Source organism: Bacillus rossius, chromosome 7, assembly GCF_032445375.1.
Source record: "Bacillus rossius redtenbacheri isolate Brsri chromosome 7, Brsri_v3, whole genome shotgun sequence".
Taxonomy (NCBI): domain Eukaryota; kingdom Metazoa; phylum Arthropoda; class Insecta; order Phasmatodea; family Bacillidae; genus Bacillus; species Bacillus rossius.
Window position 1 is genome coordinate 69,557,235 of NC_086335.1, and position 27,369 is coordinate 69,584,603.

General features: G+C 47.0%; 2 protein-coding genes across 2 annotated transcripts; one reads left to right on the top strand and one right to left on the bottom strand.

Moving 5' to 3' along the window:
- On the top strand, positions 1-23,625 carry LOC134534620 (protein FAM186A-like). Its single transcript, XM_063373106.1, has 4 exons — positions 1-57; positions 301-1,704; positions 22,115-22,261; positions 23,608-23,625. The coding sequence occupies exons 1-4, from the start codon at positions 1-3 to the stop codon at positions 23,623-23,625; spliced, it is 1,626 nt and encodes a 541-aa protein (XP_063229176.1).
- LOC134534621 (eukaryotic translation initiation factor 3 subunit A-like) lies at positions 23,622-26,939 on the bottom strand. Its single transcript, XM_063373107.1, has 2 exons — positions 26,888-26,939; positions 23,622-26,161 (listed from the first exon to the last, which is right to left on the bottom strand). The coding sequence occupies exons 1-2, from the start codon at positions 26,937-26,939 to the stop codon at positions 23,622-23,624; spliced, it is 2,592 nt and encodes an 863-aa protein (XP_063229177.1).
- Between the last annotated feature and the right edge of the window lie 430 nt (positions 26,940-27,369).

The following is a 27,369-nucleotide window of genomic DNA, read 5'->3' on the forward strand; positions in this document are numbered from 1 at the left end:
ATGAGGCGGCTGCCCTCCACCAGCGAAGGCCGAGACAGTGATCGCATACTTTATGAGGTGCATCTCCCTACAGCGTGGGATGTTTCCCTGTGTGTCAGAGATCAATAAATAAGTGAAGCATTTGCGATGTAAATCTTCGTACGACATACAGCTCCTTCCACTTGTGAAGAAGACGGTTCAAATAAATTTATATTATTGAGTTTTAAATAAATAATCAAGTTGAAACAAAATGAAAACAGTACATACTCAGATTTTGACATAACAAATTATAAAAAATCATAAAAATTATACTTGTTCCAGGAGGAGTTCCAGGGCCAGGCTTTAGGAGTCACATGGGCCCAGGCTTTAGGAGTCACAGGGGCCCAGGCTTTAGAAGTCACAGGGACCCAGGCTTTAGGAGTCACAGGGGCCCAGGCTTTAGGAGTCACAGGGGCCCAGGCTTTAGGAGTCACAGGGGCCCAGGCTTTAGGAGTCACAGGGGCCCAGGCTTTAGGAGTCACAGGGGCCCAGGCTTTAGGAGTCACAGGGGCCCAGGCTTTAGGAGTCACAGGGGCCCAGGCTTTAGGAGTCACAGGGGCCCAGGCTTTAGGAGTCACAGGGGCCCAGGCTTTAGGAGTCACAGGGGCCCAGGCTTTAGGAGTCACAGGGGCCCAGGCTTTAGGAGTCACAGGGGCCCAGGCTTTAGGAGTCACAGGGGCCCAGGCTTTAGGAGTCACAGGGGCCCAGGCTTTAGGAGTCACAGGGGCCCAGGCTTTAGGAGTCACAGGGGCCCAGGCTTTAGGAGTCACAGGGGCCCAGGCTTTAGGAGTCACATGGGCTCAGGCTTTAGGAGTCACAGGGGCCCAGGCTTTAGGAGTCACAGGGGCCCAGGCTTTAGGAGTCACAGGGGCCCAGGCTTTAGGAGTCACAGGGGCCCAGGCTTTAGGAGTCACAGGGGCTCAGGCTTTAGGAGTCACAGGGGCCCAGGCTTTAGGAGTCACAGGGGCCCAGGCTTTAGGAGTCACAGGGACCCAGGCTTTAGGAGTCACAGGGGCCCAGGCTTTAGGAGTCACAGGGACCCAGGCTTTAGGAGTCACAGGGGCCCAGGCTTTAGGAGTCACAGGGGCCCAGGCTTTAGGAGTCACAGGGGCCCAGGCTTTAGGAGTCACAGGGGCCCAGGCTTTAGGAGTCACAGGGGCCCAGGCTTTAGGAGTCACAGGGACCCAGGCTTTAGGAGTCACAGGGGCCCAGGCTTTAGGAGTCACAGGGGCCCAGGCTTTAGGAGTCACAGGGACCCAGGCTTTAGGAGTCACAGGGGCCCAGGCTTTAGGAGTCACAGGGGCCCAGGCTTTAGGAGTCACAGGGACCCAGGCTTTAGGAGTCACAGGGGCCCAGGCTTTAGGAGTCACAGGGACCCAGGCTTTAGGAGTCACAGGGACCCAGGCTTTAGGAGTCACAGGGGCCCAGGCTTTAGGAGTCACAGGGGCCCAGGCTTTAGGAGTCACAGGGGCCCAGGCTTTAGGAGTCACAGGGGCCCAGGCTTTAGGAGTCACAGGGACCCAGGCTTTAGGAGTCACAGGGGCCCAGGCTTTAGGAGTCACAGGGGCCCAGGCTTTAGGAGTCACAGGGGCCCAGGCTTTAGGAGTCACAGGGGCCCAGGCTTTAGGAGTCACAGGGGCCCAGGCTTTAGGAGTCACAGGGGCCCAGGCTTCGGGAGCAGGCCGGGTGAGTTTCAAGAATGTCATGGAACTCAAGGAAATGTTATCACTTTCACAGTAATGGCCACGGTAACTTTTACGATTATTTTTTATTAATTTATTTTTTAAATTATGTAGGTCTAAAAGTTGTACTTTAAGTACTAGGGAGGAGGCCCGACCAAAATTATTTCCCCGGGGCCATTGGTCGCTCTCGATGTCCCTGGCTGCAGGGCGTAGCGCTTGGAGGCTTCTCTGGACAGCTTGCAATCCACTCCTGACAACAATCGCTACACGGAACAAGTTCCAGCCTGTCTTTAAGGTTTTCCAACCGACTTCGTGTTAGGTCTAATAGTTTCAATTGCAAAACGAATTCGAAAACTTGAAATTAGCTATGATCTAGACTCTTGCTGGAAACCTCCCTACCTACAGGTAATTTTTTATTTATTCTGTATTCCAGTGCTGGTTCGGTGGACTTCGTTCGCTGAGTTTGAGGCGTGTTAGGCGAGGGAAGCCTAAGATGTACATCAAGTTCTGTCCCTGCCCGAACACGCCCGAATATTCACCTTCGACCAACCTCGGGTTTATTTATATATATTTATATTTATATGTTTATTTTATTGTAGCTATACTAACCGACCACTTTTAATATTTGAATTCAGTTTTCCTGCGCAAAAATAAAACAAATCCTGAGGTTGGCCGAAGGTGAATATTCGGGCGTGATCGGGCAGGGACAACTTGGTGTACATCTTAGACTGGGTTCACAATTAAAAAAATTAAGCGAGTGCATAGCAAGCCATGCACACGACCTGTGCGAACTGCGAAATCGGTTCACAATTGAATTCTTACTGTTAATTTCAGCCAATGAAATTTCGCGAACTCTGTGACATCTGTTTGCAGTGTTAGTAAATAAACATATTAACTTTCAAAATAACGATAAAACTATTATTATCATCTCGGCATTTTCTTACCACAATATGGTTAATAAATATAAACATATTTCTAGTCCCGCCAAAAAAGCATCCTGCTCTTCTCTCATTGGCTGTTGTGCCATGCGTACGCGACCGAAATAAAATATATTCATTTCAATCCTATGCGCACGACCTCGCTCCCATGCACACGACCAACTTTCTGCTGTTGTGAATCGTTAGGTTAGGAAACATGGCGTTCATATCCTATGCACACGACCTACTGTTACTGTTACTGTTATTTTTTAAATTGTGAACCCAGCCTCAGGCTTCTCGTTTGGCGAGACTGCGACGGGATTGAGCGCGAGTGACGTCACGCGGCGACACGGCCATGACGCGGCTGGGGACCGAACAATGCACCAGGGTCTCCGCCCCTCCACTCCTGTAGCTGCCCCGCTGGGAGATTTGCGGTTTGTTGATTGCGCCTGCGGTCGCACCGCGGTCTCAGCGAAACAGAGACAGAGGGAAAAATAGGCGTGGAAGGAAAAAAAAACAAAAGGCGAAAGGGAAACTGTTTTAGAGTCAAGGTTTGGAGTCTTATTTTCCTCACACGTACTCTTCGGGACAAGTGAACATGTTGCGGTAGCCTGTGACGGCTTTGGACTTTTGACTTTCAAGGAGGCCCACCTCTGGAAAATTAGAAAATATAACTCTTTCAAACAAAATTTTACCTAACCTGGAACTTAAGTTTCATGGACGGTTTTGCTAATTTCCCTTAAGAAATTTTGATTTTTTCCCCTTATAAATTATCTTAGGGTAAGTTTTATAAATGCTTACGATCAAATTCCTGCGGAAAAAACGTAATTAACACCCAGGGGCAATAAAATCTTTTAAAATTTTTCTAATACGAAATCATGAATTAAATTTTTTTTACTAGCCAGTACTTAAATTACGTACATGCTAATATAATTTTAATTTTTGTTCCCATTAATGTGTCGGTCAGTGACTGGCTACCTTCAGACATACCACAAAGTCGTTGATTGCAACCTTCGCATGTCGAAAACAATACATCTCATATTGTTTCAGTATTAAAACTGTTGAGTTTAAAAAAAAAACCCTTATGGAACCGAATGACTAAAGGTAATAGAATCTGTTATTTTTTTTGGTTTTAGTAACAAAAATAAACGCAGGACGCTTCTGTCTGAAGCTATTTGAGATTCTGAATTATTTGTGCACTGAAAAATTTTGGTCAATAAAGACCCTATAAAATATTTCGTGGTGACAAAATTGATTTCGTTGTCTCAACAAAACCAGGTTGTTAGTTTGTCGACACACAATATTTGTTAGTATTATCATTGTGGCAGCCACACAACTTGGTTCAGGGACACAAGTCAGACGCGTGTGACTCCCCGCCGCTTGAGGGGGGGGGGGGGGGGGAGTGCGAGGGCGGGGCGTGTTGCGAAAGGCACGCGTGTTTGTCCGGCGTGTGTGTCTGAGGAGAGCCAGCCGCGAGTGTTGGCGCGAGGCAAACAGCGGGCAGACTGGACGGCCGCGCGGGTCCCTGCTGTCCGCTCGCGGGCTCACAGCAGGCGTCACTTAGACCTGTCGTAACTTAGAAACACGTCCATTAGAACGATCAAAACTTAGAAACACACGACTCAAAACCTTCGTAAATTAGAAACACGTAATTTAAAATTACACAACGTTTAAACACACACATTATAAACATCATAACGTAGAAAGGCTTAACTTCGAACTATCGCAACTTAGAAATACACACAACTGTGAAATGTCATAACTTAGATATGCATAATTTAGAAACTCTAAGCCAAAACCGGCAACTTATTACACCGTTTCTTAAAACTATCACAACTTAGAAACATCATCTTAGAACTGACATCACGTAGAAATCGTAACTTAGATATACACAACTTGGAAACATAATAAATTAGAAAGGCATGTCTTAGATGTATCATACCATAGAAATACAAAACTTGGAAACACACGACTCCCAACACACAACTTAGAAACATAACTTATAACTATCACATCTTAGATGTTTCCATGTTGTGTGATCCGGGGTTGTGTGTTTCTAAGTGACGTGTTTCTGAGTTAAGAAAGTTATAAGTTGTTTGTTTCTAAGGTAAGATAGTTATAATTTATGATGTTTTCATGTTGTGTGGTCCAGCGTTCTAAGTTGTGCGAGTTGTTTCGAGAACTCGCTCTCAGTTCTGACTGCGCGGTGCTGCGTGGTGGCGTGTGGTGGAGTGTGGGGGCTTGTGGTGGCGTGACACCGCTGCAGTGGCGGGCCTGTGTCAACAGGCGCTCCAACTTGACGGCCAGGTGCTAACCTGTCCTCACACCGCCCACCCGCCAGCAGTATCGTCACGTGGCCATGTCTCCTCTCCTCTCCTCTCCTTTCCTAGCTGCAGGAGCTGGGGGAAGGGCGACTTCAAACTTTGAATATATATATACTGTATAGAAGTCGCGAGTGGATAGGATTTACTCTACGTTTTTCAGAAGCGTATGATGAGCAGCTTGGGAACTTCACCGCTGCAGTGCGCTGCCGTAACGCCCTGTATCGTCTTACTTGTTATTTACACGTTAGAGTGCAGCACTGTCGCCCGCTGTCATTCCCCGCACCCTCATCTATCATTCACTGCAGCTCAAGGTCGTTCAACAGGAGGGGGAAGGGGTGTATGAAGAGTTTGACACTTGTCCGCTAGGGACCACCACAAGTCGATGCCCTAGAGATGGTGGCGATTGCGGCGGTGAATTAACCAACTATGTACCCCAAAACCGTATTAGAAATTTTAACCTGGGCTGGCGACTTCTATACAGTATATATATTAAAAGCTTCAACTAAAACATTGACAACTGAAATACAATATAAACCCTAAGTCATCCGCGAGGGGCTTTTCGACTGCTATCTTGTCATTTCTTAACACGCTTCATATCCTGCGTGATTTGTAACTGCAGGGGTTGTGACAGCTCACCTTGTGTCACTCAATATAACATACCAACTTCACCGGAATCTTGTCAAATTTTTCATGATTTCGAGGGACAAGTACGTCAATGATACAAGCATGTATGACAAGTTTTGGGCTCGTAATTCAAATAAAATACTCAGCAATGATTTTAAAGTGACCATTACAAATAAGATGACTTTCTTAAATTTATTCGTTGCTATTTAGCTACGGTAATTGTTTTTTTTTTAATTAATTGGCTAGATCTAGTGTGCATGCGATTCTTCGTGGAATAATATGTTATGTTCAGACGTGGCCAACTGAATCAGGCTTGAATAAACTTGCAGCCCATCTCTGACGAATTAATTCGAAACGAGATGTCGATGGAATAGAAATGTACTCCGCATATTTCTTTAACTTCCTGTCTGTAACTGTTATGTACTACATCAACAGTTGTCACTGGAACAAGTGATCTGGACAAGCTATTTCCTTTTTTATCTCTCTCTTTTTCATGGAAAGAAATAAGCGTGCCGTACGTAACCTTACGTAAATCAGTACTAGGAAATTTAAATTCGTATTTGTAGGTCACGAATGCTATAAATCTTTATGCTAGGCTTACGTAAGAACGCCCCTCTGAGTGTCGCTTACAAGTCTTGTTCTCGCTCTGAACGTAGCGCTAGATCACAGCGACGCGACTAATGGACCTGCGACCAATCATCGCTGTTCATCTCTGCTGGTTGTTTTATCTTTACATTATTAGTTGGTTATGAGTGGGGAAGAAAACCGGTTCTGTATTTGCTACTAAAATTTACATTGCTAATTAAATAACCAAACTTAATGTCTAGAGACCTGAAAAATTCGAGGATTCAATTCGTGTTATGCAAAAATTCAAATAATTATACCTTAGTGCCGCTTCTGCCATTGGTTCACTGTTGATCTGGAGGACTGAGGGCCAATTAGAGACCCATCACTCATAGAAGTGTCGAATCACAGGCCCACACAATCGAGACGATTCACAAGTCAGCAGCCAATGAACAGTTGGAATTTTCCCGAGTGTGTAGAGTATATTGGAGTCTATCCTGAAGGTCATTGAACCCGTGAATTTTCCAGTCTCTATTAATGTCTGTTCACAAATCACAAGGTATCTGTTCAGTCCACAGTTCACACTCCTCACTGGAGCTGTGCTCGACAGTGGTTCGCCCCTCACCTCGCGCCTACCCACACACGCAGTCAACTCCGTGGAGGTCGGCGTCTCCGCTTTTATACCCTTGTCAGTCTTTCTGGAACCGACTGGAGTGATTGTGACGTGTCGCGTCATCCCGATGCTCGAAGCATCCAGAATAGCGACGCCTTGTTCACGCCAGTCCACGCGGCGGCCCCTGTAAGCCCTCTGAAGTGCCAGGCTGCTCAGTAGGGTGCGGGGACAGGGGGTGGGGAGGCCGGGCCGCTCTAATCCCCGAAGGTATGCGCTATGTCAGTGGCCTTGTGGGCCCGCTAGGCGCCTGGCGAGCATCGCGCCCTTGCCGACCACGTTCGTAACAGTATTATTATTTAAGGGCTATTCCTATTGATATAACATGATAGCTCTCTTCCATTTTTATGTTCCATCACACACTTTTCGTCAGCAGATAATCACTCAGCGCTACCTACCAGCGGTGAACAGTCACACAAGTGACTACTGTTTGTCCTCTGAGTGGAGGCCACGTACACCAAAATAATGTGCCCAACGTTTCGGCATGCTTTTTTTGCAGCTATCCTCAAGGGCGATTTACAATTTTTGCTGTACGGAATTTCCCAGTTTCAATGGTTTATTATAACAGTTTAATGTAGACTATTTACAACAAATCATACATCTAACTGAAGGTAAACTAACATAGTTTTTCTTACAAATTTCCAATATGTGGACCTTTAGTTATACGGCACACATCCAACCTTAAGTACAATTTTTCCTACACTTTGGTTAACAAGTCCGGGGTAATGGAAGCAATAGCCTCTTCAATTCCGTGACTCAACTTTGGCAAATCATTAAGTAGCGACGGAACGTAAACGCGATCTTTTATAAAGACTCAAAGGAAAAAAATATACATATGGTGTTATGTTAGGCGAACGTGGAGGCCAGCGAAAAAGAGCTCTGTCGTCTCGACCATTACGACCAATCCAGCGGTCAGGGACTTCGACGTTCAACCACTCTCGTGCAAAGAGATTACAATGGCGAGAGGTTTCATCCTGTTGTCAAATAAAGTTAACAGGTTCACCCTCTACTGATTGGGGAAAGAACCATTCTTTCGCGCTGCAAGCGAGAAAACAAAAAAAGCAGTACTCGCGCATGTGACCTTGTGACCTTGAACTAACACTCCACAAAGGTGCGATATTCTTTTGCCATGTAGCGGGGTGTTAATTACAGGTTTATTTTTTTTCCTAACCTAACTAAAACTAAGTGTATTTTGGAGGGGTCCGGGTTAGGGAGGGACCTAGGTGCGTCTCAGGCCGAAGCCTATACGCTCTAATCATGCAGGGTGTTAGCCATGCAGGAGGGGTAGCATGCATCATGTGCTAGGAGGGAGATTGGCCAGCCATGGTAGCAATTGGCGCCATGACTCCCCTCACTCTTAAATCTAGACTATAACTAGAGATAGGTTGGGCCAAGGTAAAACCTGCATAGACACAGGGAAAACCCTGGGCACATTCATGCGGGATGCAAATTGGCATGCATTACGTGTAGGAATTTACAGGAGACAGAGGATGGTCTGGATGAAGTGTTGGACAGAGTAGAAAAGAGTCTACGATGCGGGGGTTGGGCACTTGGACTCGTGGATCGTGGTCCGCTTTGTATTTTATTTGTATCTGGAATATTTGACCAGGGACACAAGCGCCTAAATTACAGGATTTTATAATTCTTTTCCTAACCTAACTAAAACTAAGTGTATTTTGGAGGGGTCCGGGTTAGGGAGGGACCTAGGTGCGTCTCAGGCCGAAGCCTATACGCCTGGTCATGCTGGGATTAGCCATGCAGGGAGAGGGTCGCATGCATCATGTGCTAGGAGGGGATTGGCCAGCCATGGCAGCGATTGGCGCCATGACTAACTCCCCTCACTCTTAAATCTAGACTATAACTAGAGATAGGTTGGGCCAAGGTAAAACCTGCATAGACACAGGGAAAACCCTGGGCACATTCTTGCGGGATGCAAATTGGCATGCATTACGTGTAGGAATTTACAGGAGACAGAGGATGGTCTGGATGAAGTGTTGGACAGAGTAGAAAAGAGTCTACCATGCGGGGGTTGGGCACTTGGACTCGTGGTCCGCTTTCCTAGTTGTCCAGTACTGGATTTAGTGACCAGGGACGCAAGCGCCCCTGGTGGTGAGTGGTTGCACTGACCACTCACTCCGCCGCCAGTCAGCACCTAAAAAACTAAGAAACTAAAACAGAAAAAAGATAAATGACTTACAAACTAGGCATTTCGTTACGAAATATGCAAACACCCAACTCAGGGATGGACGTGCAGTGCTTAAGATAAAACTAAAATAAGAAATAAAAATATATTTTTTTTAATTATTTTTTTTTTAGATTTTTTATTATTATTTTAGTAATATATATTTTTGATGACTATTACTAAGTATCTAGGACTTATTGCTAATTTACAAATCTCTAATATCTACTACTATACTACTAGTTAAATATAGAGGAACTGTCGGTGTATAAAGTTACAGGTGAATTAAGTCAAGACCTATTCGCATTCTGGCATTTGTTGCAAGCTTGTAATTCAAAATCCCATGTATTTCAGAAACACAACAGGCACTGGAGGTGAAGCCTGCCAGGCGGGCCATGCCCATCGGACATAGGGAGTCAGCCCTAACAGCACAGGCAGTGAACTCCCGGGAGCCGAACCTACACCTGCGTGCTTCGGACCATTTTGAATTAGCTAATTATTCATTAATGTCTATAATTTAAGTTTCAACTCGCGGGAGACTGATCGCTCAGCCAGCCACAGCACACTACGGAGGTCTGTGAGCCAAGATTGAATTTGGCATTTTATATTTTCCATGCAACTCTGGATCTTGTTCGCCCAGTGATGAAATATATGGGTTTCTTCTTATGGCACATTTATCATAGAATTTTTGCGCAGTTCGGAAATAATAATGTTTTAAAAGTTTGAGTTTGAGCTCTCTGTGCATAGCCCTTACGGGGCAATACACAGGCGCATCTGTCGCAATACGAATACTCTTATTCTGAATTCTCTGTAGCTTGATTAAGTGAGATTTCGCTGCTGTTGCCCACACCGGCGCTGCATACGTGATTATTGTTTTTATTAGTGCGTTATAAATTATTATTCCGTTTTTAACAGAGCTACCTAAACGTCTGCTCATGACGGGGTAGAGGGCCATGAGCCTAGTGAAAGCTGTTTTTCTTTTCGCCTCTATGTGATCGCGCCATAGTAGTTTCCTATCCATGTGCACGCCTAAATATTTAACAACATTTTTGTGAGGAATTTGCTCATTGAAAAGTGTTAGTCGTGGTCTATCTTCGAGTGGCGGGAGATGTTTACGCGTAAAAACTATAGCTTCTGATTTAGTAGGGTTTACCTTAATTCGCCATTTTGTGCACCACTGTTCTATTGAATTTAACGCGGTTTGCAATCTGTCTGCTGCGAGTTCTAGAATACTAGATCTGCTAAACAATACCGTATCGTCCGCGTAGCAGCCAAACTGAACTGATCGGTGTGCGGGCTTAGGCATATCATGGATATAAATATTGAATAAAACCGGCCCCAAAATGCTGCCTTGTGGGACTCCTGCTTTAATTATTTTTAAATCGGACTGTGCTCCTTCTGTCGTGACTCTAAACGATCGATTTTCTAAATACGAGGCCAGTAATTTAATATAACAATCGGGGAAGCCAGTTTTATATAATTTATAAATTAAGCCTTCATGAAGTACTCTATCAAAGGCTTTTTCTATGTCCAAAAACGCTGCGAGATTATAGCTATTCCGATTGAACGCAGTTATTATTTGTTCTGTCAAACGGACCAGTTGATGCGTTGTTGAATGCGCGCTGCGAAAACCAAATTGTTCGTCCGGCAGTACGTTATTTTCTTTAATGTGAGCATTTAGTCGCTGCAGAATTATGCATTCGGCTACTTTTGACAATGTACTCAGCAGACTAATGGGCCTATAATTTTGGGGCAGTGTCTTATCTTTTCTGGATTTATGAAAAACTATCACATTCGCTTCTTTCCACTGCAATGGAAAATACTGTAGTTTAAGTATTCCATTTATTAATTGAGCTAGGTATTCCAAAATTTCGTCGGGCAGTTTCTTAAGGACTACTGCCTGAATGCCATCGTTTCCCGGTGCCTTACGTGGTTTCATACGCCTGATAGCCTGTTTAACTTCCTGAGATTGAGTTAAGTAAGGTTTTGAAGTTAAAGGCTGATTAAGTTTAATTGTAAGGTCTCTGTATATTCCGGCATTAAATTGCGGGTCACAGGGTTCGATATTAGGTTGAAAGGCTAATTCAAGGGTATTCGCGAAGGCTTGTGCCTTGTCTGTCGGTGTAAAAGCGAACCCAGTGCGAGTTTGTAGCGGAGGTATTTTATCTATCTTATGAAGGAATCGCTTTGTCATACTCCAGGTGCTACCATCTTGCACCTGTAGCTGAGAGACTTTCGTCTCCCATTGGCTGCTCCTCCATAGAGTTATTTCATCGGAAATTATTTTCTGTAATTCATTAATTCTCGCTTTAATGTCGCGCTGCCTACGTCGAGTATATTCGCGCCTTAATCTATTTTTCTGAGAAATTAAATCCCTAATATACACCTAATAAAAAACCTAATATATCCCTAATATAACCACCTTTTCTGGGATGCACGAGTTAATTGCAGTTTGAATTTTAACTGTAAGTTCAGTGACTGCTGATTCGATGTTATCTTACGTTTCGAAGTTGGCAGCATCGGCTGCAGGCAAATTATCGACTAAATACGTCTGAAAGCCTCTCCAGTCAGCTTTCTTGTAGTCTTTAATTTTTCTCGGAGGACTGATGTCAGTGTACACGTCATCGAATAGTAGATGTACTGGAAAGTGATCAGACGACATTTCGTGAAAAACTCTGAGTTCGAATCCCGTTTGAACTCTCTTATTTAATGCAATATCTAAAATATCGGGGTTGTGCCTTAGTACTCCGCTATCATGAGTGGGCTCTGAGGGAGCATGTACTTGATAATTTTTGTTAGACTCGTGTCTTTGCAGCAGTAGGCCATTGGCTGTATTGCTCCGACAGTTCCAGTCTTTATGCTTGGCATTAATATCGCCGACTGCTAGAAATGTGGGAGCTGAGCCATATAATATGTCCAGCTCGTTTTCAGTTAGTGACCTCCCCGGCGGTGCATACATCGAAATAAGCACTATTTGTTGTTTATTGACTTTAAAAGTAATTGCAACAGCTTCTAATTTATTAAATTCAGGTAAATGAAATTCACTATGTTGTATACTTCTGTGGATTAGTAGGGCAACCCCTCCACTTCTGGTATCGCGGTCGCGCCTATAAATAGTGTAATTTAAGATAGTTAGACGATCTGTTGGAATTAAGTGTGTTTCGTTTATCGCCGCGATTCTAATATTATGTTTAATTAAATGATCGGTAAATTCGATTATTTTATTTCTAATTCCTCGTGCATTCCAGTAAAGGATGGTACCTAATCTACTGTCTACGGGGGTAGTATTAATGGCAGAACCTAAATTAAGGGTGTACGGCATTAAAGCTGGCCGCTAATGCTGTCACGAAGCCCGTGGTGGCTTTTATTTTGTCCTCTATTGACTTGGACGGATTACACCAAATAGCCATTAAAATGCACATTGGTTCCAGGACGTGTGCCAGGTTAGGGTTCTGTGCAATGGCATCCGATTGGCCCTCGAGCTTCAGAAAGTCACTCGCGCCCATCGCTGGATTCTCCAAGGGTTTTAGCTGCGGTGAAGCAGTTGGCAATTCTGTTGGTGAGTCTGTCTGCAACGGGCTGGCTTGTTGTTGCGCGACTTTCTTGGAATCACTGGGGGGAGGAGTGGAGTTGGGTGGCGCCTTAGTACCTGGCTGATCCGTCACCTGACCTTGCGCCCGGCCTTTACTGTTTTTGTGCCCCGAATGGTGTTTCTTCGGGGGCCTCTGGGGCAGGGGCTGGCCTCTAGGCCTGGGTGGGTTTGCCAAGACAGGGTACTCCAGTTCATGCCTATCGCTCAGCAATGAATATTGATTAGGGCTCTGCCATTGCGGGGGGGCGGGGTAGCTCGGGGCTCGCCACGGCTGCCTTGGGGGCTGGGGGCAGTAGCCTGAGGGGCCGGCTTGTTGTGGGGGCGGGCGGACTTGAGCCGCGGCTGTTGCTCGCTTGTTTTCGCGCAATGCGCGTTTGGACTGCAGCTCTCTGTCTTTCCGCTCCTGTTGCGGGAGGTGACGCCAGTTCTCCCTCTTGTAGGCCATGCAGCCTCTGTAATTGGCGCAATGCGGGCCTTCACATCGCGCGCACTTTGCCTTCGTCCTGTCACCTCCCTGGGGGCAAACCTCTGTTTTGTGCCCTTGGCTGCACCATCGGCACACAGGGGAGGCTCTGCAGCCTTTTGCGGGGTGGCCAAACCTCTGACAGTTGCCACATTGGAGGGGGCCTTTGGGGTGTCGATAGTCCTCAACACGAATGCTGAGGCCTCCGAATGACTTCAGGTCGTAAATCCTTTCTGGATTTACGGCCTTCGGGAGCTCTACAACTAACTTATTTATAGGTTGCCTTGTCTGTCTGTTGTACAGAAACCAGAAGTTCTGCACTGGAAGCCCCATTGCGGCGAACTCAGCCTGAATGAATTGTTTGTCGGTGCTGCTATGCACTCGACAAAACACAAACTTGTTCGGGATCTCGTCCCGTTGCAGCAGCACAGAGTGTTGCACTCCGGCCTGCTCCAGTGCACGCACTGCCCTGTGGTACTCCTACATGGTGGCAGTGTGAATCATGAGCTGGTCATGGCCGCGACTGACGCACGACCAGCGCTCCTGCAGTGCTGCATCCAGCACTGTTTTAATGGCCGGGTAGCTGTGGCCAGAATCCACGAATACATACAGGGGTTTCACCTGCATTTTCTTTGCCTGAGGGGCAGGGTTTGGCGGGGCAGGGCTCGAACCTGCGGGCGTGTTGGCGGCCGTTTGACTGGCCGAGTTGTTTGCCCTTCTGACGGGCTGCTTGCGAAGTCGCTCAGCCTGCTGCCTGGCGATCGCGGGGTTCGTCAGTGGGGGGCGCAGTCTTTCGTTCTTTCCTCCCGTTTTCTGTTTTTTTGAGACGACTGTAGTGAAACCGTCGTCGCTAGACATTTCGGTTTCGTCGTCGCTCGGCAAGGGCACATCGATGCACTCCTGCATCACCTGCTCGTCACTTAACTGCTCCGTCATGTCGCTAGTGTACACCCTAAAACGTACTAACACCCACTGACCACGCACCCGGTATTAAGCCGGGTTGTGGCTAGGCTGTAGGGTTAGCTACAACCCGGGTTGTTTTGCACTCTTACACTTCCTAGAAAACCTGGGAATACCACCTGGCCTGTGTGCGAGTAAACAGGCTGTTCCTGGAATCTCGCAGCTCCGCTTGATGCGTCCGTCCTCGGCCAAGGCTCGAAGCGAACTCCTAAATTACAGGGTAGATCTGCCAGGCCACGGAAACGCCCGAGCGACCACGGAAGCCGGCGAGCTGCGTGACCTTGGCGTCTCGGCGCGGCCTTGAGGCGGAAACACGAGCCACGCACTGGGCCATTGTTCCGGGCGGACGTGACGTCACTCGTCTTCAGCGCTCTGGTCGTCTGGTGTCAGGTCCCGGACTCAGGTGGCATTCTGGAACACACCCATCCTGGTGGCTAGTTACGAACTTCGTTTAATGGCTCGGAAGCTATAAATGGACGAGAATCGTGGAAAATGTCGTGTTCTTCTAATCGTTTTACAAAAGGTTTAAGGCCGTATTACCTACCAGCTGTGTGCGGCTATACTGTCTCTTAACGCCTACTCTCTTTCCCCCTTCCAAGCCCCCAGCGCAAAACAAGGACTGCCTGCGGTGTTTCCCGGAACTGAGGGACAACTGAAACCGCAAAGCGAAGAGGACAGAGACAACAGGGCATGCTATCACTTCTTGACAAGGAGCAATTAGCCTTGCATTGCTCAAGGCAGCCAGCTTACATGTCGGGCCAGCATAGCACCACTGCACGACATTCAAATGAGTACTTAAAAACACAGATATTTCCTAATCCTAAAAGACTATCAATCAAAAAGTGAAATAGCACTCATTTATACCGAAAAAGATCGTGGTCACGAGATGTGGCCATAGGCGGCATGGCCACTTGATTTTATATTCATTTTAAGTAATTTTGAATTATGGTTGTTACGTAATTTTAGTTTTAATATTTGCCCCTTTCTTTTTTTTAAAAAAGTATTGGTTTGTTATAAGTTTTGTAAATCTTATTTTTAAATATGTTTTTATATTATGTTATTTTTTACGTTAATGGTAAACGTTAATATTTAATAATAGCGCTTTGGACTTTCTATCAAAATACTGTGTGCGACGCTCCCCCGCTGTGAGCATGCAAATGGACTGTTCCAAGGCTATAAGGTGGTGGGGTAAATACGTCAAGAAAAAAGAAAAAGACAGTATGAGCTGTAGGCGGGGTGTCATCAGCTGATCGCCGTGTGGCGTGTGTGCGCTTCGAGCGTAACGGGCGCGATGGCTCGTGGTATTGGACCTGGGCAAGCTCGCGAATACTTTTTCAATAAAATCAGCTGACGTGTATTGAGCATACTTACGTTGTCACGGGTGCTGCCAAGAAGAAGAAGAGTTCACGCTACATTTTCCGTTGATTGCAGAGTTAATATGAAGCATTTAGCGCCTCTGCTAAATTACAGCCCGCTAAACTCCGGGCCAGGAGGTCTGGGGTGTGATTCAACGTACATCGTTCGTCCAAGTAAGTGATTCCGGCCCTGAATTTTGCCCCTGTAATCCCGGGGCGTTGATTTGGACTTTGCCAAAATAAGAGTGAATAATTCAAAAATAACTTCTGCAAAAAGACCCTGCCCACAACTTCGAGTGTATGTTCCATCGTGGTACCAATTTTAACGAACCTTGTATCATGCTTGCCGCGAAGCGTCTAAAATTAAAAATCACCCGGGTGTAAATAAGACATTTTAGAGTGACATTTATTTTTATTAACTTTTATTTAAAAAGAATTATAATTCATTATTTATATACATATATATATATATATGTATTTTTGGAGCAGCTTTTCATCAATGTCTGATTTTATTTATGGGTTTATTACAGTATTTATTTATTGGTATATACTAAAACGTGGCTCTATTAAAAGCCTCTGTAGCACTATAGGGCAAAAGGTTATAGGTATTATTGTAATCCTTTTGAGATTTTGTCTTCAATTAAATTGCCTGCCATGTTCATGCGCAAGTAGTCCTATTAAAGTTTTTGGCATTTCAAGTAATTACGTGTTTTTCGTTTTAAATACTATTACTCTGTTCTCTTCCTTTTCCAAACGGTCTTTGAATAATTTACTTAAGAATTTTGGGGCACCCGTTTATTGGAGAAGCGCGCAAAATAATAATTTGAAAAAGATTAAGAATTTACGTGGAGTGTTTAAGGCTGTTCCGAGACGGGTGTCCGACTTGTGGTGGTGTGACACAGGGGGTGCCAACCACGACAGAGAAAGAGAGATTCAGCAAAATTTGAGAAGTAGAGTTTGCCATTCCAACAAGTAAGTATAATTTATTAATATTGTGCCGGGCAACTCAATCATGGATCTGAAGGAAAAAATGCAATAGAAATTATCACAATCAAATTATGACCCCCTGGATATTGTGTTACAGCAAATATGAACAAATAATAAAAAAAATATTTAAAAAATTCTAAGGCTATTAGTGTGCAAAAAAAAACTGCCTTATATGTGATATTTTGAGAAAAGAGTTATTATTCTGACAATGTTTGTATGGCCGTCTTTGGAGAAGCATTAGAAAAAAATAAAATAAAATAAAAGATTGCTGGCAAGAAAGAGAGATGCAGAAGAAATATGTCTGAATTGTAACGTATGTAGTCCAAGTATAACTTTAACATACCGCATATTTATCACGATCGGCATTATTTTAAAGAATTTCGTGTCTGAGTTTCTTATGAAATTGCTCTTTACCGAGTATTAGACACACACCAGTACGTGTACCAAATGTGGTATTTTTTTTTTTTTTAATGCTTCCCAAATTAACTGCCAGAAGTAAGCATGTGTTAATGACAAACCAAACTACAGTAAACTCGTGCAATAACATCATGTCAGTGTTAAGAAGACTGCTGATAGTCGCTCTACCACTCTGGTTCTGGGGTAGAGCGCCTGCCTTGTGACTTGTAGGACCCGGGTTCGCGCCCCGGCTCCTCCAAGGCGGATTGCCCAGACGAAATGGTGGCATTTTCTCTGGTAGGAATACAATCCCTTGTAACAAGTCAGGCTACCAAAGAAACGGTGGGTGGAACAGAAAAAAACCTTCCAGGTGGCTTCCAAATGGGGAGCCCGTTTCTTTTCCTGGGCTCCCCATGCGGTGGCCATTCCGGGGGTTTCTCCGGGGGAACGGAGTTTTGCTAAAATATTTTTTCGTTTTATATAGGATAATTTTATCCAACCATATTTTAATTAAAGATCAATCAAAAAAGAAAAATTATTGTAAAAAAATTGTTTTGTACATGAAATACGTATTTAAAAAATACACGTTTGAATTTGTGTTAATTATACAGTGAGTGGATCGCACGTAGGGATGTGTATTAAATTTTTTTTTTAAATTTATTTTTATATTTATTTTATTTTTTATATATTTTATAGTAGTTTAATTTTATATATTTCATATATAATATTATTTTTAAGTTAACTTCCTTAGAAGCTTTGCGGGAGAAATTTAAGTATGCACGGCTCACCATGTCTCAGAAGTGTAACAGGTTGAAGTCTAAAGCTGTACTGACATATATATATATAGTCACGGAAAGAAATAGCCGCAACTTTAAAATCACGTTGTAAATCTGGAATTTCGTAATTGATAACACGAAACAAAGAGGACAATTGCATCTGATTACTGTCCATATAGCTGAATTTCGTTACTTCTTGATTTTGTAGTCAAAATCATACGAAAATTATTGTCTAAAAAAAAACAACTCGGGAACTACGTGTGAAACGCTCGGCATTAATTTAAATAATCCTATGTTTAATTTCGTTGTTCATCTTTTTAAAATTCACTTTGGCCACAGTTGGCAGCGCCGTTGTTACACATTTCCGTTCCAACAATTATTCTGTAGTGACAAGAGTCAACAACAAACACATTTACTGCGATGGAAATTATTTGGCCATTAAACGAATTGGTTCGAAGGTTGTCATGAAGAAGGCGACCACACTCGACTGTTGCCAATGTAAAACCGACCAGTAGAGTGTCTGAGCGGCTGACGAAACTGCCGACCAATCAGAGCTCTCTTCGTCTGCTGTGGAGAGCCCGGCCCGATGGAGACTGCTCCTGCCGTTCTTCAGCGCAACAATGGCGCAAGGCGCGTGTTCCTACAGCTCTGCAAGCATCTTTCCGCTTCAGAATGTCCTTGGCGATATTTTCCCGTTGAGAGTTGTTAAGCCTTGTCTTTGAATATTTTATAAAGAATTTAATGTTAGGACATGCTTGTAGATAAGGTTGGGTTAGGTTAGTTTCAACCCAATGTAGTGATAATGCAAAACCATCAAGATTTTAGCATAATGCTTCTTCTGTGTCTAAATAACCAGTAGTATCCATATGCTTAATTGTGTAATCATTTCCCGTTAATCTATAAAAATTTACTCTTTAGCCAGTTCAGCGTATCACTCTAGCATAATATGTTCACTCTCGCGTTGTCATTAACATAAACGGGAACAGCCGAGAACCTAAAAAAAAGTTGATTTTCGAAAATTGGGTTAGTTGATTTGGTTAGGATAACTACATTAAAGATACTGTGAAATCATGTAAACGGTTTCCTAGCCCTGGATAGCTACAAATTAAAAAGTTATTTGCTAAGCAACCATAAAATGATTTTACAGTATTTTTAATGTAGCTATACTTACCTAATATAACCAACCATCCACAATGTTTTAAAGTATTTATAATGTAGCTATACTTACCTAATATAACCAACCATCCACGATTTTTAATGTAGCTATACTTACCTAATATAACCAACCATCCACGATGTTTTAAAGTATTTATAATGTAGCTAACCTATCCTAATCGACCGCAAAATTTAATGCCACACCAGTTTATACAATGAGATAGAGCATGATCTTCGGGGAACTTCGGGTGTGGTTCTCACGTCTGTGAGAAGAAGGCTTCCCGCGTGCCGAGGCTGCGCGGAGTTGCGGCTGAAGGAACCTCACAGGGCCACGCTCAGCCTGAGGCTCGGCTGTCTCTCGCCATCTTGCTCTGTCTCCCCGCTCGCCCCTCTGCCGTCTGTCAGCTGCAGAACAAGGCTTGCCCCCTCCCCCCTCCACCCTGACAGTCACCGCAGAGATGCAGCTCTCGCCGACAAGCGGAAAGAATTTGAAAGCAAACAGTGGGCCGAGTGGACCTACATCCCCACGAAACGAAATTGTGGGCTTTGCATCAAAAACGAACTTTATTTATTTCCGATGGTTTTGGACAAACAAGAAAGATAGAAAAAAAGGTTGCTAGAAAATTAGATATTTATTGGTTTGAAGTTTGTAAGATTCGTGTTACAAAGGAATGGAGTACATTTAGACAGAATACCTTACGTGTGCCCGGGCAGGCGGGGTCCTTTATCTAACCGCGGGAGACAACTGGAATATTTGCTGGGGGAAGGGGGGGGGTCGTCTGTATAGGCGGAGTAATACCACTTAAAAAACTATGCTTTTTAAAAATGCCAACACCAATAATTAAGTCTAAAAATGAGGAAATCATATAATTTTTTTAAACATATTAACATAAATTAAAAGATAATAATATTGACAAGCACTCTTACTTCAGAATTTATGGAATGGTGCATTGACGGAGTGGCGTATTAATTATAATGACAAAATATTATACTTTGGATAGAAAAAGAGATTATGGTTTTCAGAACTCAAACTGTTTAATATTTGAAACTAAAGATGAAGCATTGTAACATAGTGTTTTGGTTCTTCTGTATTTAAAACTTAAATAAACTTAAACTTATATATGGTTAATGTGCTCAGCAACGAAGACCATACAATAATTGAAGGTTGCCGACATGTACTTGGACGAAGGTCACGACTGTCAGGTTGTCAGGTTGTCAGGTTGTCAGGTTGTCAGGTTGCCTGTAAGCTCTGGAGAAGCCTAAGATGTACATCAAGCTCTGTCCCTGCCCGAACACGCCCGAATATTCACCTTCGGCCAACCTCGGGATTTGTTTTATTTTTGCGCAGGAAAAAATGAATTCAAATATTAAAAAAGTGGTCGGTTAGGTTAGCTACATGAAAACACTTCAAAACTTTATGGACGGTTAGTTAGGTTAGTATAGCTACATTGAAATAAACAGAGAAATATAAACCCGAGGTTGGCCGAAGGTGAATATTCGGGCGTGTTCGGGCAGGGACAGAACTTGTACATCTGGGGGGGCGAGTGGACGTGTGCCTGTCTTGCGCGCGCAGTCGTCGATAAGCGAACCCAGTGGCGGATGTTTGCAAGTCACGGGCCCATCTGAGCCGGCGCTTGTCGAGCAAACAGAGGCAGCTCCCGGGGAACTGGCCAATAGTAGCGCCTCGTCTCGACGGCGGGTGGTTCGTCGACCCCGTGCGACGCCCAGAGTCCCCCAGCGCATGTGACGTAGCTTTGAATATATATACTGTATAGAAGTCGCCAGCCCAGATTAACATTTCTAATACGGTTTTGAGGTAGTTGGTTAATTCACCGCCGCAATCGCCACCATCTCTAGGGCATCGACTTGTGGTGGTCCCTAGCGGACAAGTGTCGAACTCTTCAAACACCCCTTCCCCCTCCTGTTGGACGACCTCGAGCTGCAGTGAATGATGGCTGAGGGGTGCGGGGAATGACAGCAGGCGACAGCGCTGCGCTCTAACGTGTAAATAAGAACTAAGACGATACAGGGCGTTACGACAGCGCACTGCAGCGGTGAAGTTCCCAAGCTGCTCATCATACGATTCTGAAAAACGTAGAGTAAATCCTATCCACTCGCGACTTCTATACAGTATATATATTCAAAGGACGTAGTCACCTCCACGTCACTGTTCACCTGGGGCAGTTTGTCATTTCAAACCAGGTGGTTCTGATGTGAAACTTCTTTGGGCGCGAAAACTTGTGACTACATGGTTTTTGTCCGTGACTTTAACCCTTATCACTAGAGACCGGAAAAATTCGCGGATTCATTTCGCGGTAGGCTAGACTCCAAACTCGTTCACCTTCATTCCGAGTCAGTGATTGGACCACCGTTTACCTGAAGGATTCTAAGCCAGAGAAAAACCTACAACAAAAGAAATATCAAATTACAAGCATCCCAGGTAACACGTGTCACGAGTCAGTATCCAATGAGCAGGTGCAATTTGTCCTAGTACATAGAGGATCTTGGAGTATATCCTAGAGGTAATTGAAATCGCGAATTTTTCCATTCTCTACTTATCACTAGGGACCTGAAAAATTCGCGGTTTCGATGACCTTCAGGATAGTCTGCACAGTCCTCTGTACACTAGGGGAAATAACGCCAGTTCGTTTGGCTGCTGACTTGTGAGTCGTCTCAACTGGTTTGTCCGAGATTCCTCACTTCTTCGGTTGAGGGTTTCTCATTGGCCCAGAGTCGCCCAGACGAACAGTGAGCCAATAGCAAGAGCAGCTTAAAGGTATATGTGTATGAATTTCACACTATCGCGAAATTAATCTGCGAATTTTTCCGGTCTCTACTTATCACACAACACACGTAAACAGTTATCTTATCTACCTCACCGCTATAATTATCATACCCCGGCTTGTAATATTCTTAACTTGGTTCGAAAATAATTTACTTCAAAATTCAAATCACATATGATTAGGGGCATGCAGATTTCGCGAAAAGATATCGAGACTAGATGAAAGTTTAAACACTGTAGCACCGTCGGTGTTTCGTGATTGGGTGAATTTCTCCCAGGTACATATCGATTGTAATACACCAATCACAGTGATTCAGTGCGGAAGTAAACGCGTCCTGAGTGGCTCGGTCAAATAATGCAACGACTTCTCTTGCAGACGGCCGCCAATCACAAGGAAGTAACCACATGTGTGTGTATACCTTGTTGCAGTCTAATAAGTGTTCAGATCTTTTCGCGAAAAATGCCTGCCCCTACATATGTGTCCTACCAACTCTCCCGATGGGTTCCGATTGTTCCTCGGAAATATGACCATTTGACTTTAACTTTTAGTTTAAATTTTTCGTAAATCGTAAAGCCAGGAGTTGTTCGGTTCTCGACTGGACGTGACGGGGCCCATGAGAAATCAGAGGACGGACGACCAGGGGCGAGCCGCGGAGTCACGTGTCCGCAGTCCTCGGCCGCGCGAAAGTGTCTGCGGTCGGCGCGTTTCCCCGGCCCGCCGCCGCGCCGCGCCACCGGCGCGATGACCCACAAAATGGCGGCGGCGCGTCTCCGGCCGGGAGTTGCGCAAGGCTGCCGCCTGGCGGGACTGTTCCCGGTATCGCCTCTCTCTCTTTCTCACCGAGAGAGGCGCCTGGACAGCTCTCTCCTCCCCCCGACTAGCATCACGTGGTCAGCAGGGACGCACCACAACGCCGACAGCTAGAAAACTGCTGTGTGCCACAACGCCGAAATACACTAACGCCAAAAAAATGTCATTGCAGGACTTCCACAAAGGTTAGGTTTGGTAAGACTAGGTTAGGCTAGGAGAGGCTAGGTTAAGTTAGATTAGGTTATTTACGCTAGGTTAGGTTAGGTAAGGTTAGGTTTGATTGTGGTATTTCGGCGTTAAGGTACATTTAAGAAACAGCAGTTTTCTAGCTGTCGGCGTTGTGGTCAATTTTGACATTCGGCGTTATGGTATTTCGGCGTTGTGGCAATTCGGCGTCGTGGAGCTGTCGGCGTTGTGGTCAATTTTAACATTCGGCGTTATGGTATTTCGGCGTTGTGGTAACGACCCGTGGTCAGCCAGCGCCAAGACGAGTCCCCGGACCCCTCCCTCAAGGATCTGATACAGCGAAGACAGAATAAGAAACTTACAGCAATTCAGCTACACAATGTTACAGAGAGATTGTTTTGAGGGGTTCAGCACGCACTTCCTCTCCATTATAGCGCAATATGCCTCATACATCGAAGCGGCGGGAGTTGTTTCACCACGTAGTGTATATTCAACGCCGTTTTGCAACAGATGTTGACGAAAGCGTGGGTTCCAAACAAATCCGGACATGTGTGGTTTTTATATATTTGATAACATCAGCATATGTACTTATTATTTGTTTTGGACAGAATCATCAGACATTTCCAGTCGCAGAGTTGCACCTTCCTGCAGCGGGTCATAGAGTAGGAGCCACGGGTGCTGCCTGGGTGGAGCTCTATGACGCGCTCCGCACAGGGAGTTGTGACTCTCGACCACGGGAAGATTCTTTTCACAGACGAGATAGCCAAAACCCGAAGTTACCCGAAGTCCTACATGCTCGCTTTTTTCCCCCGTATCTTTAATGTAGCTATCCTAACCAAAATCAACCGTCCACAATGTTTTAAAGTGTTTATAATGTAGCTTACCTAACATAATTGACCAATAGTATCCTTCATCAACACATTTACAATGAACAAAAAAAAACCAAAGATGCACGATCGGGTGTTTGGCTCTCTCGTCTGTGAAAAGCAGGCTTCCCGTCGGCCACACGTGGATGTCGCCAGGGGGGCGCGGAAGAGGGATATACTTTCATTCTGAAATCTAAAAAAAAAAAAATCTAAAAATCCATCATTTACACCAACAAAAGGACAGAACTTGAAAGCAAACAGGCGAACAGGTCCACCCCTGTCCTGCGTGTGGCTTGTCAGGGACATCCAGCCCACTAGTCCCCAGGTCCAGTCAGAACGAGCCGGCGGAGAGCGAGGCTCACCAGGAACCAGCAGGCCAGTCTGGCGGGGAGGAAGTGCGGCAGGTATTCCAGACACACGCGCGCCGGGAGGTGCGGCACGCAGCTCACGCGCCGATCCTTCCTCGCAGGACACGCACCGCGCATCGCCCCGGGACACCACGATCCTGCCAGCTCGTCTGCGCCGCACGTGACTGCCTTAGGAGTCCTCGCGGGTCTGAGGAGTCCTCGTGGGCCTGAGGAGTCCTCGCGGGCCTGAGGAGTCCTCGTGGGCCTGAGGAGTCCTCGTGGGCCTGAGGAGTCCTCGCGGGCCTGAGGAGTCCTCGTGGGCCTGAGGAGTCCTCGCGGGCCTGAGGAGTCCTCGTGGGCCTGAGGAGTCCTCGTGGGCCTGAGGAGTCCTCGTGGGCCTGAGGAGTCCTCGCGGGCCTGTGGAGTCCTCGCGGGCCTGAGGAGTCCTCGTGGGCCTGAGGAGTCCTCGCGGGCCTGAGGAGTCCTCGTGGGCCTGAGGAGTCCTCGCGGGCCTGAGGAGTCCTCGTGGGCCTGAGGAGTCCTCGCGGGCCTGAGGAGTCCTCGTGGGCCTGAGGAGTCCTCGCGGGCCTGAGGAGTCCTCGTGGGCCTGAGGAGTCCTCGCGGGCCTGAGGAGTCCTCGTGGGCCTGAGGAGTCCTCGCGGGCCTGAGGAGTCCTCGCGGGTCTGAGGAGTCCTCGCGGGCCTGAGGAGTCCTCGTGGGCCTGAGGAGTCCTCGCGGGCCGGTGGAGTCCTCGCGGGCCTGTGGAGTCCTCGTGGGCCTGAGGAGTCCTCGTGGGCCTGAGGAGTCCTCGCGGGCCTGAGGAGTCCTCGTGGGCCTGAGGAGTCCTCGTGGGCCTGAGGAGTCCTCGCGGGCCTGAGGAGTCCTCGTGGGCCTGAGGAGTCCTCGCGGGCCTGAGGAGTCCTCGTGGGCCTGAGGAGTCCTCGTGGGCCTGAGGAGTCCTCGTGGGCCTGAGGAGTCCTCGCGGGCCTGTGGAGTCCTCGCGGGCCTGAGGAGTCCTCGTGGGCCTGAGGAGTCCTCGCGGGCCTGAGGAGTCCTCGTGGGCCTGAGGAGTCCTCGCGGGCCTGAGGAGTCCTCGTGGGCCTGAGGAGTCCTCGCGGGCCTGAGGAGTCCTCGTGGGCCTGAGGAGTCCTCGCGGGCCTGAGGAGTCCTCGTGGGCCTGAGGAGTCCTCGCGGGCCTGAGGAGTCCTCGTGGGCCTGAGGAGTCCTCGCGGGCCTGAGGAGTCCTCGCGGGTCTGAGGAGTCCTCGCGGGCCTGAGGAGTCCTCGTGGGTCTGAGGAGTCCTCGCGGGCCTGAGGAGTCCTCGCGGGCCTGTGGAGTCCTCGCGGGCCTGAGGAGTCCTCGCGGGCCTGTGGAGTCCTCGCGGGCCTGTGGAGTCCTCGTGGGCCTGAGGAGTCCTCGCGGGCCTGTGGAGTCCTCGCGGGCCTGAGGAGTCCTCGCGGGCCTGAGGAGTCCTCGCGGGCCTGAGGAGTCCTCGCGGGTCTGAGGAGTCCTCGCGGGCCTGAGGAGTCCTCGTGGGCCTGAGGAGTCCTCGCGGGCCTGAGGAGTCCTCGTGGACCTGAGGAGTCCTCGCGGGTCTGAGGAGTCCTCGTGGGTCTGAGGAGTCCTCGCGGGCCTGAGGAGTCCTCGCGGGCCTGAGGAGTCCTCGCGGGCCTGAGGAGTCCTCGCGGGCCTGAGGAGTCCTCGCGGGCCTGAGGAGTCCTCGCGGGCCTGAGGAGTCCTCGCGGGCCTGAGGAGTCCTCGCGGGCCTGTGGAGTCCTCGCGGGCCTGTGGAGTCCTCGTGGGCCTGAGGAGTCCTCGCGGGCCTGTGGAGTCCTCGCGGGCCTGAGGAGTCCTCGCGGGCCTGTGGAGTCCTCGCGGGTCTGAGGAGTCCTCGTGGGTCTGAGGAGTCCTCGCGGGCCGGTGGAGTCCTCGCGGGCCTGTGGAGTCCTCGTGGGCCTGAGGAGTCCTCGCGGGCCTGTGGAGTCCTCGCGGGCCTGAGGAGTCCTCGCGGGCCTGAGGAGTCCTCGCGGGCCTGAGGAGTCCTCGCGGGCCTGTGGAGTCCTCGCGGGCCTGAGGAGTCCTCGCGGGCCTGTGGAGTCCTCGCGGGCCTGTGGAGTCCTCGCGGGCCTGTGGAGTCCTCGCGGGCCTGTGGAGTCCTCGCGGGCCTGAGGAGTCCTCGCGGGCCTGAGGAGTCCTCGCGGGCCTGAGGAGTCCTCGCGGGCCTGAGGAGTCCTCGCGGGCCGGTGGAGTCCTCGCGGGCCTGTGGAGTCCTCGCGGGCCTGTGGAGTCCTCGTGGGCCTGTGGAGTCCTCGCGGGCCTGAGGAGTCCTCGCGGGCCTGAGGAGTCCTCGCGGGCCTGAGGAGTCCTCGCGGGCCTGAGGAGTCCTCGTGGTACTGAGGAGTCCTCGCGGGCCTGAGGAGTCCTCGCGGGCCTGAGGAGTCCTCGCGGGCCTGAGGAGTCCTCGTGGGCCTGAGGAGTCCTCGTGGACCTGAGGAGTCCTCGCGGGCCTGAGGAGTCCTCGCAGGGAAGATGCAACCGATGGAAATCATTCAGTAATTATTTTCTAAAATATCTAACTGCTTGTCCTAATAAGTTTTTAATTGGACAAATGTTACCAATAAGTTTTGATAAAACAAACCTTGTGTGGTTTTCGACAGGAAAAGCTGTTAATGATTCGTTTTCAGGTGAGCTGGATGAACTACAGACAGTTAATCTGCTCTGGAATTGTGGAACGTACCGTTGAGAAGTGTGCTGGTATTTATTGAAACTTACTAAACTTCAATTAGTGGCGACAGAATGATAAGAATTTGGATACAGTTTTCTCAATTTTCTTCCGTAGAGTTTTTTTGCTGCCATTTAAATTACTTGTTTATATTGGTTTCACCATATAAACCAGAAAATGGGAGAGTAATAGCCCATCTATATTATAATAGGCCCACCACCAGGCCAGATATGTGTATTTGCCAACATTTTCCCGGAGTAATTTGAAGAAATTCTGAAAAACCGAAGTCATGTTGCTGAACCGTGTATCGAATAGTTTAATATTCCATCACCTCTTTCAGGCACATAGAAGCACAATAGCTTTCTATTCATTTTTTTCATTTTGAGTTTTTTTTTAAATGTGAGCTACGGAACCAATGTGAATGGCAGCAGTGTATACTGATTCATTCGGCGTCTGGTGACAGGATTGAGGAATAGGATTGGGGTTCAGCCATCTTGGATTGTGATCTCACGGCCGCCGTCGAAGCGACCACAATCCAAGATGTCGGACCCCGACACCGTCATCCAGAGTCAAGATCATCCAAGATGGCGGCAGAGACCGAGATCAAGGTCACAATCCCAGACGGCGGATCCCTAATCCTAAAACTAACCCCGACTCCAGCCGCTGGATTAACCACTATACAGGCTGTCCATAAGAGAATGCCCCAGTTACAATGGTACTTTGTAACAGTTTAATTAAGACTACTGTATTTACAAAAAAAAACAATACATAAAATTGAAGGTAAACTAACCTAGTTTTTTCTTACAAATGTTCAATTATGTGCACTATTAGATGTACTGCACATATCCAACATAAGTTAAATTTTTCCCACACTCTGGTTAACACGTCCGGAGTAATGGAAGCAATAGCCTCTTCAACTCTGTGTCTCGACTCTGGCACATCATTACGTAGCGGCGGAACGTAGATGCGATCTTTTATAAAGCCCCAAAGGAA